Source organism: Phyllostomus hastatus, unplaced genomic scaffold, assembly GCF_019186645.2.
Source record: "Phyllostomus hastatus isolate PE091 unplaced genomic scaffold, TTU_PhHast_1.1 phas_contig_1, whole genome shotgun sequence".
NCBI lineage: Eukaryota > Metazoa > Chordata > Mammalia > Chiroptera > Phyllostomidae > Phyllostomus > Phyllostomus hastatus.
In genome coordinates, this window is record NW_025333498.1 from 13,057,558 (window position 1) to 13,077,361 (window position 19,804).

Here is a 19,804-nt window from a genome sequence, read left to right on the forward strand (position 1 = left end):
TTACATGGTTTTAACTATATGAATGGCCCTTAGAAAAGGACATGTTACCTCAAAGCAAAATCAAGGGAAGTGTTCTAAATGTGATTTCTTAAAATACATTATGATAATTCCTTAAAGACAAAGAAACATGGATTTGTGCCTTGGGTAAAATATTATTTTCTAATTTCATGCACTATATGACATGAGAAATTATAAAACTTCATTTTCTCCCTGTCTACCTACTAGAAAACACAGCCTTCAGACTGACATATTTTGTGATTTTTTTTCCTTACCCATTTCACACAAAGACACATTTGTATGCATGAACGTTGAATTTCATTATGTATTTTCTTGCCTGGCAATATCAATAAGTTGTTAATACACAAGTGTTATAGACATTCTCTGTGATATTACATGACAGAACATTACTCATTCTTTACACATCTTCATTTAGAAATGTAGTAAGTTAGTATTGAACATGTTTTCTTCTTGCAATCTGGCCAAAAATATTACCTTTACGTTGACATGATGCTAATGGAAATTTGTAGCTAGAGTCTCATTATGGACCACAAACAATTAATTTGCTGAAAAGAATAGTAATAGCAGAAATGGGTTGGTACCCATTTTCTCAAATAAATTTTGCATTCAGAAACTTTCATATAATTATATGACTTTAGTTTGAACTTTTTTGTACTGTAGCAACATCTAACCCATCAGGAAGGAATCACAAAAGGATGATCTATCTATCTATCTATCTATCTATCTATCTATCTATCTATCATCTTTCTACCATATGTCAAAGTCTGTGTTCTAATCACACAAACTCTTTTGTCAATTTGGATAAGCAATTCTTCTGAGTTCAAGCCATACAAGGCAAAATAGAAACAATAAATTAGCATAAGGGAATGGTGCAGCTATACACACATATACAACTATTAAATGAAACCTTCCAACACAGTATGGTGATCTGCCATCAGCAAATTGACCACAGACAGGCACTCACTAGCAAGAAAGGAGCAGAAAATATGTGTATAGATGGGCAAAACACCTCATGGGGTCAGCACAGATAATTACTTTTTCCAGAGTGATAACCCTAGTTCATCATTTTAAGAAAAGAACCTAAATTATTGTCATTCAGCAAATATCCATCTGGCTACTGTGTGCCAGCTGGGTCATCAGAATGTAAAAGCTCACGGAAACAGAGACCAGGGTGAATTAAAGCCCAAGGGACCTAGGCCCAGCCACTCGTTGTCAGGTCCCATAGTGGGCTCATTCGAGGGTGCTTGTAAGAGAATAGGAACTATTATGATTTGTTCTGAAAATGTCTGTCTCATAGGGTTAAAATCTGTTATAAGTTGGGTGTTTTACATCTGCAAAATGACTCTTCCCAAAGAATAGAGAGCTGAAGTGTAAAATCATAGCTATCAAGTCCAGAAAATAAAACTTAAGTACATTATTAACTCACAAAACTTGCAGAATGAATAAAATAGGTACTACTGAGACTTGCTGCCACCTACACTTTAAAACAGAGCTATGTCTTCTCTTTCCAAGCTGCCATGCTTTCTGCGGCTACCAGCCTGGCCTTACCCACAGCAGGAAGCGGTGCAGCTCCTGCATGGGAGGAAGGGCCAGGGGGTATTGTCTCCAGTATCTCCAGCGCTAAGGATTAATAGTCTGCCGTTAACGATTGTATAACAAATCATTCTGGATACATTTATGAGTTTTTGAATCCCTTCATTTCAAATGCAAACATCCCTGGAAGATAACATTGCAGCTTTCTCTTACTAACTATGAGTGTCATTCAGGAAGCTTTCTTCTAGAATGGGCACAACAGTGGGCAAGAAATGAAGCTCATGAAATGGGTATGAAGAGAAATGGACTACTTGTTTTGTGTTTTTGCTTCTGGCCAAGCTTGTGCCATGGTTCTAATGAAAGGCTTTTGTTTGAAATGCATTTCCTGTTTTAAAATGTCCCATGTCTCTCACATAAATTGGCCTTGTCAGCAACAGACTTACTAATAACACATTCTTGTGCCAAAGCTGCCTCAACCAGTGCTAAGAATAGCAAGCCACCCTCATAGTCATCAGCCTCTTTTTCTTCTGCTTCTTCTCAAAGAAGCTTTGTTGTTTCCTAACCCTGAGAGAGGCTTCCTGCTCCCTGGTGAAGATGCTCATTCTGCTAGTGGCAAAAGAACTACAGCTTTAAAGTCTTAATCTATTTCTCCTACTTATGGCTACATTAACTTAATCTATTCATTCCGTAGCAAACATGGAGGAGCTGAACCAGTGGAAAGATAGGAAAATCACACTATTCACTAGGGGAAAAAATCTCCCTCCTGATTTCTTTAAGACTTTCCTAAATGTTATGAATATGAATTACAACAACATTTAAATATTCCTGATTGGGTAAACTTTATCTTGCCCCAAGCTCTGGGCGTTTTTTCCTGGCTCGCGTGCTGCAGCTGACCAGTTGTCTTAGCCATCGCCACTGTTCCCCATTGTTGACAAGCTGACTAAAGTTAGAAACAGCTGCGAGAACAATGCTACTGCAGTCAAGCAACCATGGCACTCAGTTCCTTTAAAAATATGCTCACAAGTTATGTGGGGATTATATGGGAAGTTAAGTTTTTGTATTGAAATGTGCAGGTAAGAAAATTAAGCATAGCTAAGCATGAAAAAAAATTTGTTTGTGAAGGTAGCTCATGTGTGCTGCCTTCCACTTGTACCTGCTACATTGGTCCTCAATTGAGCTGGGAAAGGCCCAAGCTTTATGAGGGATTTCCATTGGGACCAAAAGGGAAAAGTGCCAGCAACTGCATCAAAGGAGCTCACATGTCAGAAAGAAGCTGACACACCCCACGCTGCCATGAGCATTCTCTGGCCTCATAAATGGTGTGCGGTGGAAGTGCATGCGTCCAGAAACAAACAGCACTCAAGTTGCACTCATCATTAACCGTCTTAAATTTCTCCATCCAAGGTAGACTTAAAATTTCAGGGTTTAGAATTAAAGGGTTAAGGTTCAGCCTTTCTCCATTCATCACGTAGTTTTCAAACAGACGGCCTTTCCTGTTTAGACGAGCAGATGTAACCCAGCGACCATCAGGCCGGTGACAGGGCCCTCGTCCTTTCCTGTGCTGCAGCGGCTGATGCAGGGAGGGGCAAAGGGAGGTTTGCAGTTGTCCATATGGAAAAATAATACAACAGTTAATAAATAATAATACAAAAATAAACTGTCTTTCTAACTCATCACTTAAACTTACTTTTGTCTTACCCAGTATATGTCATGTTCTAGTAAGTGGTAAAAAAGAATAGAGCATTTCATTTTTAAATGGAAAATAGTAATAGGAAATGTTAGTTTTACCCTTTGCTTTATTTTTAATTTAAATTTAATTTTATTTATTTTTATTGAAAACAAAAATTTTACTTTTGATTGTGGTAAAATACACATAACACAAAATGGTTTCATAGTATGTGTTTACCATCTTAACCATTGTAAGGGGACAGATCTGTGATAGTAAGCATACTCACATTGTCGCATAACCGTCACCTCTAACCACCTCCAGAATTTTCTCATCATCTTAAACAGGACACTCTGTGCTCATTAAACATTAACTCCCCATTGGGAACATTTTCCTAAAGATACAAGGGTCTCTGATTTCCTTAGATGTTATAATGATAGTTGCAGATTTTGACTTCACAGAAGAAAATTTCTTCCAAAAGTTTTATGTGGATACTTCAGGATACAGTCTCTTTAGGTCTCTGTCCCATCAAATGGACCTTGTTTGTCTGTTCCCACTGAAATTAAACACATGCATTTTATTTTATTTTATTTTTAGAGAGGGAAGGAAGGGAGGGCGAGGGGGGGGGGGAGAGAGAGAGAGAAACATCAATGTGCGGTTGCTGGGAGTCATGGCCTGCAACCCAGGCATGTACCCTGACTGGGAATCGAACCTGCGACACTTTGGTTCGCAGCCCGCGCTCAATCCACTGAGCTACGCCAGCCAGGGCCTAAACACATGCATTTAAAAACATCAAATGTCAAAGAATTCAAATATTGATTGGTTATTTTATAAATATAACAACTGAATATGATCTTTTAAATATTTTCTTGAGTTCTAATGCAGAAGTAGTCTTCAAGTTTTCTGAAGCTATAATTCTTTCTGCTCCTTTAGAATATTACTGATTGATCAACTTAAATGTTTAATGTGATATCCGTGCTTGGTTTAGTTTGTAGCTTAAAACTACTGTTCAACACTTTAATTTACCAAATAAAATAAACAATGCTGATTAAGCACAGCTGTGTCGGATGCAAAACTTACATCAGTGTACTGATTTCCGTGTATGAAGGTCTGCTAGGGCTTTATAGATAATTGTCTCCAGGAAGGGTTAAAGGTGAGGTCAAGGTTTTGTTTTATAACATGTACACTTTGAAATAAGCATTTTGAGAAATCAAGCATCTTCTAATGCAGATATGTTTTTCTATTTTAGAAGTTTGAAATATAGCAAGTATACAGCCTTTATTCCCTCCCAAATAATTTGTTTGCTGTCATTAAAGAGAACATTAATGTTTTTCTGACTTCCTTATCATAGTCAAATTTATCAAACATGACTGTTCATTTTTGATGTTAAAATGCTTCCATAGCATCTGAGAGGGTTTATGTTTTCTCTGTACTTTCCTTTGCTGATAACATAAAGAGAGAATGGTCTGTCAGTATGTTTATTCTTCTTGAATATAGAGAGGCACAGAAAGTAGTGTGTTCAATGGAAGTGACTGCTTAAAGTTTTGGTTCACTGGGCAAGTTGAAATGTTTGTTTCTCAGTCTGTCATAATCTAGCCCTGTTCTCAACGTTTAGCCATATACTTTGTTTATACACAAGTTCACGTTGTTATAATTAGTGACGACTGTCACTTTACTTGTACATTTTTGAAGGACCTCTCAAGTTAATGATCTGTATCTAAGAATTAAGTCTCTACTGGAAACTGTTCATGAAAAACGCTTTTTGCTGAATTTGGCAAAGAAGTCCTTTTCCTGCTATATCTCATAGGGAGTCTCCTCTTTAGCCCCACTAAATTCTGGATAGTCCCAATATCAAAACACCATTGACCTGTGCAATGTGAACAGCTCCTTCATAAGAGGACCTTAAGGGATGGAAAGATCTGGGCCAAATATTAGCACATAGGGAACAGAATAAGTGGGAAAAAATGATATCAAATAAGTACAAATAAGAAAATTAAAGTTGTTGAAAGTTTGTCATGTGTTAAAAAACTTTATTGGTTGGAGGCCAAATGATGTTCTATACCTGTAATGCTCATTACAAATTACAACTCTAAAGCACTAAGATGAATTCATGATTACTTATGTTTTGGGGACATGTCTAAATTCACACTGTTCACTTAGCAGACCTGTTTTCTGTTGAAAATCACTCTGAATATATTTGAAGATTATGAATATTTTAGTGTTTAGATATTTTCATTTATTACAAGTGAATATTACTGTTCTCATTTTAAGGAAATCAGCTCTTTCTCTTTATTGACCTGCAGCTCAGGGAGTCATTCAAAGACATCAAAAAGAAATTTAACAATTTGAAGTTTAACTACTCTAAGAAAAATGAAAAAGCCAAGAATCTGAAGGCTCTGAAATATCAAATTCAACAAGTTGATATGCACACTGAAAAAATACAGGTGATGAAAACGTGTGTGTGTGTGTGTGTGTGTTCTCATGCGCTACTCCAGCCACTGCAGAACCATTTTGCATTTCAACTCTAGATGCCCCTCTGACAGCTGTCAGTGTTCTCTGTGTCCGTGAGTCTGTTTCCACTTTTTTGGTTAACTTATTCTTTCCAAAATACATTTGTAAAAATTATGATTTGGGCATATTATAATATAGGAAGCTACAATAACTTTTCCAAGTTTTTTTTCCAATAGTTACTAGCAAACCTCTTAAATAAAAATTGAATTCCATTAAAAAAATTTTTTTGGTGCAGGCTTTAAAGAGGAAAATGGAAAAAGTTGAGAATAAGACTTCTGATTCTTTCTTAAATTATCCAAATAATAAAGTCACTGTCCTTTTGGAGGCCATGAAGGATTTGCAAAAGCACGTGGAGGAGTTTGACAAAGTCGTAACAGATTACAAGAAGAATTTGGACCTGACAGAGCACCTCCAGGAGATGACCGCAGAGGTACCCTCTTCTTGCAGTGCCGTCCATATTGTAACGTAGTCCCAGACAATTACCCTGATACTCGAAAGCAGTGCTGCGCTAGCTATTATTGTCATTAAGTCCATGTATCATGCTCCTTTTCATGATTATTTCCTTAAGACAGTTTCCTATAGAACTGCTGAGCCAAAAGGGATGAATGTTACAAGGTTTGGAATGTGTTGTCTAAATGCCCTTCAGAAAGCCTTTACTGGCTTTCTCTTGATAGCAAAGTATGCGAGTTTCTCACTTCTCCATAACCTCGTCAACTCCAGATGTTTAACTCATCACGGAATTATGGTCTCTGCTGGATATCTGTTTAAAATACTCAAAATGACATAGTTGCTTCACAGAATATGAAAGTGTTTAGAAAGAAAAGGTGATAGTGGGATTTTTCAGGTACGAAAATTGTTATTGGTGTTATTTCTGTTTTTTGTCAAGAGGATAAATGGAAGAGTATACGTAAAATATATGAAATTTGACAAATTAAAGTTATTATTGTGTTTGCACACTTCATATTGAAGAAAATCTACACTTGCAGTTCTTGAGTGTTCTTTTTAGTGCATTATTCTGAGATATAAGAAAAATCTCCCTGTACCCGTCGAGTTTTTAGATTTAACACCATATTAAGAAAGATCAAGGTCACTCTTCTATGTCTAATATGTAGGTTTGCTGCAGCTCCGCGGCACTTACTTAAAGCTAGCTCCTGACAGAGTCCTGTGTTTCTGTTCCTCGCTCAGTACAAGGGCTCAGCCTTGGCGAGACATGTTCCTTCCAACACGGTCATTTATTTTTAGTGAGGAAACTCTCTCAGTTCTCCACTGTACTTTGAAAATGTGACTGTCTTCTATTAAAAAAAAGTCAAATGCTACTCTTTAGGTGATATTTCCTGACTCCAGACTAAATCTCATTCTTAAAAGAGAAGTCATTTGAGTGTTAATCAGGCAATACTGTATCCATTCATTGTTAATGATTTAAACTAATTAGGCTGGATTGTGTGTGTTTGGACTTTTTTATTTCCTCTTAGATTATATTTGAATTCTTTTTAGTGCCATATTCTTTTTTGTACTGCCTGTTCTCACACATATGCAATATCCTTCCTTTAATTATGCTTCAGGCAAATCTAAGCAGGCAGGAAAATCGAACAAATTTCCATATGCTACTTTCTCACTTATCTGACTCTAATATCCAAGTGCAAAGTATATGCTCATGTTTTGATATTTTTTTATTAAAACTTCGAGAGTTCAAACTAATGTGAATATAAAGTTTGAGGACATTATAATTTGATACTTCAGTGGCCAAAATGAAAAACATTAAAGTGACGGTGTCTCTTTAATCTATATCTTGTTCCATTTTAATTTAGTGTCACTTTTGGTGTGAAGATGCAAGTGCCACAGTTGTAAGAGTTGGAAAATATTCCACAGAATGCCAGACAAAAGAAGCTGTGGAAATTCTCCACCAGCAGTTCAATAAGTTTATCACACCTTCTGTGCCTCAGCAAGAAGAAAGGATTCAGGAGATCAGTGACCTCGCTCAGCGATTATATGGTGAGGTCTTTTCTAAAATATGCAGTGATTCCCCATGAAATAAAGCTAACTGAACCTAACCCAGCAGAAGGCAGAGCATGGCAAGCCCTCTGAGTCCTCTCTACGCCAACCTATTTGGGGAAAAGGCTCAAGATAAGAGCCCACAACCAGCAAAAGTAAACACTAGGAAACAGAGGAAGGAACTTCTGTCTGCAGATGAAGCCTACACATTTTTAACTACTTTATGTAAACCCTCCTTCTCCATCTCCTTGTCTCCTCCATTCTTGCTGACCATTTCCAGGGTAATAAACTAGGATAATACTCAGCTTATGTAGACAAAAAAAAATCTAATTTCCGCTAGTGTGATTCCTTGAAAAACATACAAAATTCCCATAATACTTTAAGTATCAAGCTAAGACAGACATCTGTAGCTTTCTCGTGTCTATGAGAGTTATGGTTCATGGATATAAGAAAGAGCTGGAAAACTTTCTCTTGCCTTTCTGCCACTTGTGGAATTAATGGGAAAGCTAAAAGGAACATCTCATGGGTTCTACTTTCCTCTGCTCCATGACTAGGAAAGGTGAGTTGTTAGCTGTATTACCTGAGAAGTCCTTCTATGTAAAGGAGGCCCTCATTTAAGAAGCCCCCTGGGTAATGGCTGTCCTTGAGGGTGCTAAGGAATAAGTTTCATCAATTCCCTGATATTATTACTTAGGAGACAAAGACTTACTCCCAGTGACCAGACAGATTCAGCCCAAAAAGAAGATAGCAATGGTGGTACCGAATGCTTCCTTTGGCTGCCACAGCTGCTGCCAGATGGACATTTTCTCTAGAAATTTGTAGGACAGTATATACTGTACTAATATCAAATTATTGAGTATGAATTATTAATAATTTCCTCCAATAAAGAGTATAAACATACAATAACAAAATATAGATAGAAAAATTAATGAAAGCTAATCTGAGGATGCACTCTTGCTGTTGTTATTATATAAGTTGCACCACAAAATTTGGGAGTGCAAATTTTCATAGCCTTATTCTCATAGCCTTATGTATAGTTTCTTCTATTATTATATTTTTCACACTTCTGCATAATTGCCTGTTTATTTGTATCTTCCCTACTGACCATGAGCTCATTGAGGGCATGGGAAGTATATTTTATCACTGTATTCAGTGTCTACTCAATTTTCGACATGGTGCGTACTCACGAAGACTCCTCCCCCTCCCAGCATGCATGACTCTGTGTCCTGCTTGGGTTTGTGTTCCTGATCCTTATCATCAACCAACAAATTATAGTTATTTGTCTGTTTTCTGCTTTTCCTCACCAAATGTAAATTCGATTAGAAAAGGGATTTTGCCCATTAGTTTACTGCTTCATGGTACATACTAAGTGCTTAACAAATATTTGATGAAAATATGAACCATTGAGTGTATATATAAACAGCATGAGTCTTTTTCTGTTTAGTATGGAAGTTATTCATTCTTAAAAATTTGCATTGAGTAAGATACTTTAGGAATATTATATCAACCTTGCCCGCCACCAAGCATTGCTGAGCCCAGATTTTAATGCAAGTGAATTTATCTCAAAGATTTTTTTGAGTAACTAGTATGTACTAGGAGCTGTAACTGATATAGACAAATAAAACCTAGTAACTTCATTGAGGAATCCACAGTCTAAGCTGAGAAATCACAATATGACAAATGCAGCGAGAAAGGTATAAAATGTGTATATTAGTTTGCTCGGGCTGCCACAGCAAAATGCTGCAGACAGGTAGCTTAAACAACAGGAATTCATTTCCTCCAGTTCAGGAGGCTGAAAGTCCAAGATCAGGGTACTGTCAGCGTTGGCTTCTCCTGGGCCTACAGATGGCCACCCCCTTGTTGCCCCTTCACATGGACCCCTCTCTGGGCACTCATAACCCTGTTGTCTCTCCCAGTTCTTACAAGGACACCAGTCATTTTGGAAGAGAGCCCCACCTTGATGCCCTCTTTTTAACTTAATTACCACTTTGAAAACCTTATGTACAGACAGCAAACTCACAATTATTAACAACCACACCTAAAACAAAAACAAAAGCATGCCCTGGCTGGTGTAGCTCAGTGGATTGAGCGTGGGCTGCAAATCAAGGCATCACAGGTTCGATTCCCAGTCAGGACACATGCCTGGGTTGCAGGCCACATCCCCAGTGGGGGCCACATGAGAGGCAACCACACATTGATGTTTCTCTCTCTCTGTTTCTCCCTCCCTTCCTCTCTCTAAAAATAAATAAAATCTTAAAAAAAAATGAATATGTATTTTAAGAAAAAAGCGAACTAAGCAAACAACTAGAACAGGAGCAGAACCACAGAAATGGAGATCACATGGAGGGTTAGCAGCAGGGGAGTGGGAGGAGAATAGAGGGGGAAAAGGTACAGAGAATAAGTAGCATAGATGGTAGGTAGAAAACAGACAGAGGGAGGGCAAGAATAGTATAGGAAATGTAGAAGCTAAAGAACTTATGACACATGGACATGAACTAAAAGGGGGGAATGTGTGTGGGAGAAGGTGTGCAGGGTGGAGGGGAGTGAAGGGGGGAAATGGGACAACTGTAATGGATCAATAAAATATATTTTTTAAAAATAAAACCTTATGTACAAAAATGGTTACATTCTAAGATATTGAGGATTGGGACTTCAGCATATGAATTTTGGGAAGTACACAATTCAGTCCATAACAATGTGCAATACAGTTTAACCTAAACTTTGGATTCCAATAGTCCAGATTCAAATCCCTGGTCCTCCAGTTATTGTCTGGGTTACCTCAAGTAGCTCTTTTGAGCTTCCGATTCCTCATTTGTAAAATGCAAAAGAACCTACTTGAAGTGGATTACATTGGACAATGCATATTAAATGCCTATGCACTCACTACATGGTAGAGATTTTTATTATTATTTCAATAGGGGGAAATAAAATCCAGTTTGGAAAGATTATAAACATTTTCATAAAGATTTTGTCATTTAAGGTAAAGCTTGAAAAGTAAGCAGGATTTTGACAGTGAAATCAGGGAACTGGGGGAGGGTAACCCAGTAAAGGAAAGACCGCCCAGTGGCTGTGAAGATTTCGAGGGAAGAGTGGCTTGTTCAGTTTGGCCAGAGATTAAATATGTGAAAGAATTAGGGTAATTCACATTTGATAGAGGCAAGTTAAAACTAATTATGGAAGGCCTTGAACACATACTTTTCTACATAGCCAAGAACCTTTGAATGTTCTGAACAAGAGAAAAATGATTAGAATTGAGCTTTAAGAATATTAATACAGCAACATTATTTAGGTTTCACAAAAGAGACATGATACAGCAAATGTAAGCATTTTTCTAGAATATCTTGTTCTCAAAAAAATGCCTTCATTTATTGATCTGTTCAACTTGTATTTATCAAGCAGTTACTATCTACCAGCCCTTACACTAGACACTGGGGACATGAATTAATTATTTTTTTCTGCCAAGCAGTTGACCTTTAAAAATAATTTTATTCATTCTTCTTCCCAGGTTTTGAAGAAGGGCAGAAATATGCTGAAAAAATAGTGGCCAAACACAAAGAAGTTCTTGAATCTATTACTGAATTATGTGCTTCTCTCACAGAGCTTGAAGAAAAGCTGAAGGTAATGTCTTCTCAGAATATGTACTATAAAGTGGCACAAATAAAAAATGTGTTGATCAAATGTCTTCTGGTGCAAAGATGTTCTAAAGGATGTTCTCAAGGGACATAGTGTGCACATTTGTTTCACAGCTTTATAACATAATTATCTGGGTGTTTCTGATCATTAACTCTGTTTCTTTCCCACCACTGCCGAGAAAAAACTTTGCTGAGAATGAGGGTTGAACACAAGTAAGTTGTCTTGTTTACATTTTAATGGATCATATCCTAACGGATAAATGTGTGCCATTCAAGTCAAACTAAAGTCTGTATTAAGTAGCCTTATGTTTTTGTTCATAAATAATGAATGTAAGTTTTCCCCCCTCCAAATTGTGGCCCCAGAGAAAGTAGAACTAATCTCCAGATATTATATTCCTTGAACACTTAACTTCATGGAAATGTTAAACTGATCATTGTCATCATTCATGGAATAAAAAATCAATGCTATTTTGATTACTATGGCTTTGTAATATAGTTTGATAGCAGGCAGTGATAGCAGGCAGTGATTCCTCCAAATTTCCTTCTCAAGATTCTTATGGCTATTTGGGGTCTTTTGTGGCTGCATATAAGTTTTTGGAATATTTGTGCTAGTTCTGTGAAATATGCTCTTGGTATCTTAATAGGAATTGCATTGAATCTATAGATTGCTTTGGGTAGTATAGACATTTTAATGATGTTAATTCTTTCTGCCCATGAACACATCATATACTTCCACTTATTTGTGTCTTCTTTAATTTCTTTCTTCAGTATCTTATAGTTCCCTGAGTATAGGTCTTTTACATCCTTGGTTAAATTTACTCCTAGGTATTTTTTTTATGCAATTGTAAATGGGATTGTTTTCTTAGTTTCCCTTTCTGATAGTTCATTATTGGTGAATAAAAATACAACTGATCATGCAAATTGGTGCATCCCCTGTGGAACTGCCTTGTGACCCAGAAATTCCACTTCTGGGAATATATCCAAAACACTAATTCAAAAGAACATAAGCACCCTTATGTTCATTGCAGCATCATTTATTGATAAAATAGTCAAGATTTGGAAGAGCCTAAGTGCCCATTAGTAGATGAGTGGATAAAAAAGCTGTGGTACATTTACACAATGAAATAATACTTGGGCAAGAAAAAGAAGGAAATCTTACTTTTTGCTACAGCATGGATAGACCTGGAGACAAGTTTGCTATGTGAAGTAAACCAGTCAGTGAAAGACAAATACCATATGATTTCACTCATATGTGGAATCTAATGAGCAAAATAAACTAACAAAATAGAAACAGACTCATAGCTATAGAGAGCAGACTGACAGGTTAAAAGGGAGTGGGGCTGGAAAGCTGGGTGAAGGGACTAAGCACAGAAAAAAACTCATAGACACAGACAGCAGTATGGCTATTATCAGAGGAAAAGGTTGGTGGGAGGAGGTAGAAGAGGGCCAAGGGGGATAAACGGTGATAGAAGGAGACCATCCTTGGGGTGGTGGACACACCACATAGAGTACAGACAGTGTATTACAGAATGTACACCTGAAACCTATATAATTTTATTAACCAATTTCACTCTGATACATTCAATAAAAAAAATTTTAAAACAAAATCAATGCTGAAAGCTATAGAGAAAATATTTGTTTATGTCTAAGCAAAATCCACTTAAAAGAAAGACTATACACACACACACACACATGTTTTTTCCATGTCATGTCAAAAACTGGTTTGAACAGTGCTGTTTTTACAACTGGATGAAAGAACCGATTATTTAAGGTGGAGAGTATGGTGAGGTGATTAAGGGCACAGGCTCTAAGGTAAGACACAGCTGCCTAGAAACACCAATTTTTCACATTATTGGATTTTTGATATTGAGTAAATTGTCTAATCGTCCCCAGTCTCAGTTTCCTGATCTGTCAGATGGAGGACATGGGGGAGCCTAACCCCAGGTCATAGGGTTGCATGTGAAAACCCTGTGCTGATTGCTGAGATTGTTGCTCTTACTGAGGTGAGGTGACACGCTTCCAGTTCAGAGCAGAATTTCGAGCAGCCATTGTTTTTCTGTATGAATTTCTGTTTCATACATTTGAATACCAGTTTCATTCAAAATAGTTTGCTAACCTGTTAGTTCAGCCAAATTATCTTTTTTCTTTGGCTAAGAATCTAGATTTTTTAACTTCTTTCTCATTTTAAATGACACTATAATAAGCTTTTTCATGCGCATAGCTTTTTCTTTCTCTTGTTTTACTACCTATGCATAAACTCTCCAGATTTGGGTAAATGGGTATACAATTATTAATGTTTCATATATGTATGAAATGATATCAATTGTTAGTGTTTCTAATATATATGTATATTGCATTCCATAAATGTACCTTTATAATGCCACCAGTAACGTATGAATTTGCCATACATCTTCACTTTTTCCACCTTTATCACTTCCTCCCCCACCTCCACCTCACCTCCTGAAGATCTGTTTCCTTTCCCAACTCCTGATACACAACCTGAAAATGGAAGCTTCCTCTGATGCTTTGCTCTCCATTGTCCACAACAAGCCTCCCATGTATGTTGTACATCTTCAGGTCTCTCAGAGGGGAACTGTGAGCTTGGAGGGATCATTCTGTAAATCACATGGTGGGAGTACATCAGTTTCATATGGAATGCATTCACTAAACAGTTGCCAGTGGCCTGTTTTCTTCCAGGTGATGATTATGCGGCGCTGTTCCTTCAACTTCTCTGGCCCTGGCCCTCACTAACTATCTCTTTGTACAGCAGGGAGACGTTTTAAAGAGGAATCTGAATTCAGAAGATTTCCATGACAGTTGCATTGACCTACTGAAAGAACCAGTAAGGAATAAGCATCCAATATCCAAAGAAGAATTGAATAAGGTAAAGAAAACTATGTAGCCTCAGCTACATAGTTACTTCTCAGCTCTGATTACTTCTGCTTGGGGGTTCAAGTCACTGTGCATTGCAAAAAAAAGTGAATTGAAGTCCTCTTGTGTATCTGAATCAAATCTCCCGATGTGAATGCAATGGGAGTGTCCGCATCCCTTACTGCCGCTCTACCCCTTGCTTAGTCCTTTTGTTCTGCTGTTTCCTTTTGAGCCCCTCCTAATGACTCCTGGAGCCACAGCATTGTACAGTGACAGTGGGACAGCCATTCAAACACCATGCTGTCACCCCAAACCACCTCTGTTTGTCCTGTCTTCAGCTGCCTTTCCCATTGTCCTTTTCTAGTCAATCCCAACTTCAGATTTCACTTCTTCCTCTTTATTACACCACCAAGCTATGGTTTTGTTGTTTGCAGTACCCATTAGAAAACCTTAATACATGAAATGAGATAGTATCTTGTTCCCATAGAATCTGAGATATTTCCAGGCACAAAAATTAAGTACCCAACTGAAATAGAAATACTAAACTATTTGGAGAAATGTTGAAATTACTTTAAAACCTATGCATTACAGATAAATTAAGCATGTAGCAAAAACTGCAAATACCCACAAAATGCAAATGTATCATGATATCAAACATATTATTTAAATGACATCATTTTGAGTTTTCAGCCTAAGTTGCTCACGCTCTATTCATAGCTGCTGGACTATAATTACCTCTGGACTTTTTGCTTTGCCAAGCTGCCTGCTCCCTCTGTTTTCTCCCCTCCCCCAGGGAACTGAAGGGACAAGCAGAATCAACACTATTCTCAATTGCCCCAAATTAATAAAATATATTTTTGTAACCTGAGACTTAGAAAACTTTCTCCACTTGCGTAGTTATCTCATGGGGAAACAGTTATCTTTCCCTGAGGTCAATACAGTTCCTAGACCTTTTTATAGGTCCTGTTCCACAGGTTAAATGTATGTAAAGATCTAGCTCAATTATATACCACCAGGCAGCAAGAACCATTGAGCAAGCTGCCTTGTTTTATGGGGTGACCTTGAAGTACTTAAACCCTGGTTCTCCTGAGGCACAGCAAAGCTGCCAACCCTTGGTCATCTTGTGGGACCCTAGTCTTACATCTCAGTCTTTGGTTGCTCTGATTGGTCTAAATCAGGGTTTTTAAATCTTGGTATTATTTCTATTTTGGCCCAGAGAATTCTTTGTTGTTTGGGCTATGCTGTGCATTGTAGGATGTTTAGCAGCATTCCTGGCCTCTAGTCACTAGATTCCAGCAGTAACCACCCCCACCCTACCCACTCGTGACAACCAAAAACATCTCTAGACATTTTCAGACATCTCCTGGGGAGCAAAAATCACCTTCGATGAAAACCTATGAGAAAATAGTGGGAGGTGGGGGTGGGTGGGCAGGGGAGAGTGGTGAGAGGGAAACGGGGGCAACTGTAGTTAAACAATAATAAAAAAAATATCATTTAGAACAAATAGATGTATTAAAAGTACCAAGAATAAAAATTAAAATAAAACTTACTAGAAAATAATAAATAATAACTTTAAATGTATCACATTTTCTTAATTAAGTTTCTAAAAGATACTAAATCCAACATCATATTTTTTAAATTTCTGCCTATTTCCCTACATAATTAACCACACATTTGCTAAGATTAAAACAAAAATTGTTGCTACCAAAGCAAACACCCTCATTTACATTTAATCAAAATAGTTTTTCTTGCTTTTAATTCTTTTTCTTAGAAGAAAAGTTAAAGGAACAAATTCCTTTCAATATAAAAAAAAACAAGATTTACTTTCACTGAAAATTCATTTTTATTTTAATATAAATTAAGAGATATGATCGATCACCAGTTATTTAGGATGAAGGTGAGGGTCCACAATTGTAGCTGTCAAGGACCCACTGACAAAATTTCACATATACATTCTGGCACAGCTGGTACAGAAAGCAAATTTAAAGGGCAGCAGGACTCTCCACTTTTAAACATCTCAATCTCTGACTATTTCTATCATTTACATTATAGGTCAGATGTAACGACTCCTTAAAATACTATGCAGGCAGGTAAAATGGTTGTTAAGGTATCTCTGAGTTCAGTTCTGACACCCTTACATCGTGTTGATCTTCCTCAGGAAAATGACATAACTCAGAAAGAACAATACCACCAAACTCTTACAAGAATGTGTTAATCACAATATTTTCTCCTGGAAATAGTAAAGTGCTTCTCGTTTTTCTGACCCAAAAATGCAGCAGGCAGAATTAGGCAATTCAGTCAATGCAATGGTCATTGCACTGCTAACAGATTAGTAATGGTATTTTATGCCCAAGGTGAGGACTGATGCTTAATCCACAGTAATACGTGAAAACTCCTCAGGTTAAATGGAGGCACAGAGTATTAAGGGACTCGCCTAAAGGCACAGAACTGTTCAGCGGAAGATGAAGGCTGGTGATGCCAGCAATTAGAGTTATAGGCTTCTAGTACTGGAAGGGATTTAACAATCATCTGATCAAATCTAACTTTACAGTTGAGGAAACTGAGGCCAAAAGAGATTAAATATTTTTCCCTTCGAAAATCACAGAAAAGTAGTGGTAGAACTGGGCAGGTAGCCCAGTTGCTCTGAATTTCAGCCATGTGACTCTTTCCACAGGAGCAAAGGGAGCTCCAAGGAACTGCCGCATAGATTCCCACGCCAGACCTTCCTCCTCTTTGCATTCATGTGCCTACATAAGATTAATAAAGCAATAGCATAGAATTACTTTTATACCAAATAGTTCAGGGGAGGGCTCTTACCAGATGGGGCGAGCACAATCCCTGGATCCTTCTCCTCTAATTCCGATCACTTGGTAGGCAGGGGGAGGTGTTCCTGAAACACTTACTTTGAAAGAAGTTAGGAAGAAAAAGCGTTGTTTACCACCTTTTGCTCTTTTTTCTTGTCCACCTAAGTGCCCTAAAGGTGCCAAGTTACTCCTTGGTTGTCCAAAGCCCTGTACAAATCCCAGAAATGCCTTTCATAGACCCAGCCCTGTGTTCAATATCTTTCTTTTGCTACTTCCTACTTAGCTTCATTTAATTTTATTTAAGACTATCTATTGAGATATTTTGGAAGGTAAAGTCTTGTGGTATTTTCTTAAATTTGCCATATAGATGGATGGCTTCCTGCACTATGTACTTAGCGGATTGTTGTTTCACACTCAGTTCGATAGATGAAGAACATCATTACATTCTGTCTCCCAGAGACTCATTTTGTTTGCCTACATGGCAATGGTTGTAAATCCAAGTGATTATGTTTATTAATGGAACTGGAAGTTCAGAAATCCTGGCAGAGATAAGATCTGAGGCTATAGATTTAGGATTAATTAAAAGTTAACTGGTCACGCTCTGGCTGGTGTGGCTCAGTTGGTTGGGGCATCATGCCATAAGCAGAAAGGTGGTGGGTTCGATTCCCAGTCAGGACACATGCCTAGGTTGCAGGTTTGGTCCCCATCGGGCGTGTACATGAGACAACCCACCAATGTCTCTCTCTCTCTCTCTCCCCCTCCCTTCATCTCTCTCTAAAATTAATAAGCATGTCCTTAGGTGAACATAAAAAATAATAACATTAAAAAACATTAACTGGTCATTAGATATGAAAGTGGGTAAGATCTTTGAGGGGAAACTATGTAGAGATTTGATAATTTAATCTTCTCTATACAGTTAGAGGGGGAAAAGAAAAAGGAATCAGCAAAAAAGACAAAGAGCAGCCATGGCTGTCCGAGACACACGTGGAGAGTGCACTGTGTTGTGGTGAATTATATCAGAGTTTCCCACCCTTTTTGCTGGAATTTATCAGATTGATGCAAATATGACCTATTTGTGCTGAGACACACAGATTAAACAACCTTTTTCTAGAAACACGCACACATACATACATGCTTTTTTTTTTTTTACTGACAGCAAAATGGTTTCATGATGGGAAAATGTGAAAAAAATAGCTGGAATTTGTGAAGATTTGGAAACCATTTCCATAAAGGAAAAATTAGTAGACCCAGGAAAGTATAACTCAATGAGAATTAAAAGGAATTTTTATAAAATTCCATAATGATTTAAAAACTTAAAGCTTATTTTCACTTAAAGTTAAAGGCAGAAATGCCAAAAGCCAACGTGATTAACTCAGAAAAACTTGTATTGAACTCACCTTATTTTACTTCCTGAGATGATTATTTCCTGGGCAGTTCTAGGTTAGTGCCACTGGCAAAATTTATTATGGTTTCAGGAAGTCATTGGATAAAAACACTTATGGTGTCTTTCTTATGGTAAGTGAAAGCAGGTGAGTGAGTGAGAGTTTGGTAGGGTTATAATTGTGTCCAAGAGCGTCAAGTAGTTCTTCAGTGTCACCCTAGAAGGCAGTGTGCCTTGCCTCGGGGGACATCTGGCCTTGTCCTAACCTGTGCCATGTTGAGCATTTTTATCAATGATATTCATGGACAGAGAAAGTAGGAGCTTTTTAGTTGATTAAAAACTCAGTATGAATCAACAGTCCCATGTAGTTCTTATAAAAAATAACAAAAAAAGAACTAATACTGGCACTTTAATAAAAACATGTATAGATCAAGGAGATGATGTTTCTACTGATTGCTTTGTATTCTGGAAAGTAAACAAATAATGGAAATAAACATGTTCATGTGGAATAGTAATAAGTTGGAAAGTTTCTAAAAGATTTTGGAAATTCTCTTCTTATTATTGTCAGTAGAAGTAAACTGGTAGTGTTATTTTCTGCAGGAAATATTTTTATACTTTAGAAATTGTAGGGAGAGAAAAATAATGTTCTTGAATTGCCTTCTTGAGTTTGGCACCATCGGAAAGTGAGTCACCTCGGTCAGGAATCAGTAACCTGTAAAAGCTGGACTGGAGGACTTGACTCGGACTTATCTAGAGGGTCTCCCCAAACCTCATTTCTGATTTAGGCAGATTTGTCTATGAAGCCACTTGGATGCATAGCTAGACAACCACAGACTTTCTGTACAGGGGTTTTTCATGCCTCGTGGCCAATGTAAATGTACCCATTTGGTGGAAGGCAGGTCCAGAAGAGAAGACATCAAAGAGACAGATCTGAGATTGTTCAGTCCCTTCTTCTAAACCCTCAAGTGAGTCAGCCCACTCCTCTCCAGGAGGGAGTGAAGAGTGGGGAGACTAGCTGGAACTTTTATTCAAGTTTCTCTCTCCTTTTGAAAATTTTCAAACATTTTAAAAACGTTATTCTTCTCTGGAGAACCATAGGTTACCCAAAGAAGTTATCAAGGAGTTGCCTGCCCCTGGATGATCCTCAGCTTATCAAATGTCCCTGCTTTCCTGTGAAGCAGCTTGTAGACCAGTAGGAGTAGGACAGCCCACCCCCGAGGGTGATCGGAGTGATGGAAGGTCCAGGAGTCAGGGCAGAAGACTTGGAGATTTTCAGTCCACAGAAAGAGACTCAGGGGTTGTGGGACCAATTCCCCAAACAGTCGAAGAGCTGTTTTAAGAGGAGAGCAGGTGGCCATCTCTGTCACTCCAAGGAGGCCAATGCAGATCCATTGGT

At 37.7% G+C, this 19,804-nt stretch overlaps 1 protein-coding gene across 6 annotated transcripts in view; it reads left to right on the forward strand.

The window, feature by feature from the left end:
- Window positions 1–19,804, forward strand: part of CCDC141 (coiled-coil domain containing 141) — a 175,935-nt gene that overhangs the window by 135,477 nt on the left and 20,654 nt on the right. For 5 of the 6 annotated variants that reach the window (XM_045851134.1, XM_045851306.1, XM_045851386.1 and 2 more), the window contains 5 exons: window positions 5,521–5,661; window positions 5,964–6,158; window positions 7,537–7,720; window positions 11,226–11,338; window positions 14,120–14,236. In XM_045851134.1, the coding sequence (XP_045707090.1) occupies window positions 5,521–5,661; window positions 5,964–6,158; window positions 7,537–7,720; window positions 11,226–11,338; window positions 14,120–14,236 (750 nt within the window). The remainder of the gene's footprint in view (window positions 1–5,520; window positions 5,662–5,963; window positions 6,159–7,536; window positions 7,721–11,225; window positions 11,339–14,119; window positions 14,237–19,804) is intronic. The other variant, XM_045851162.1, reaches the window with a different exon arrangement.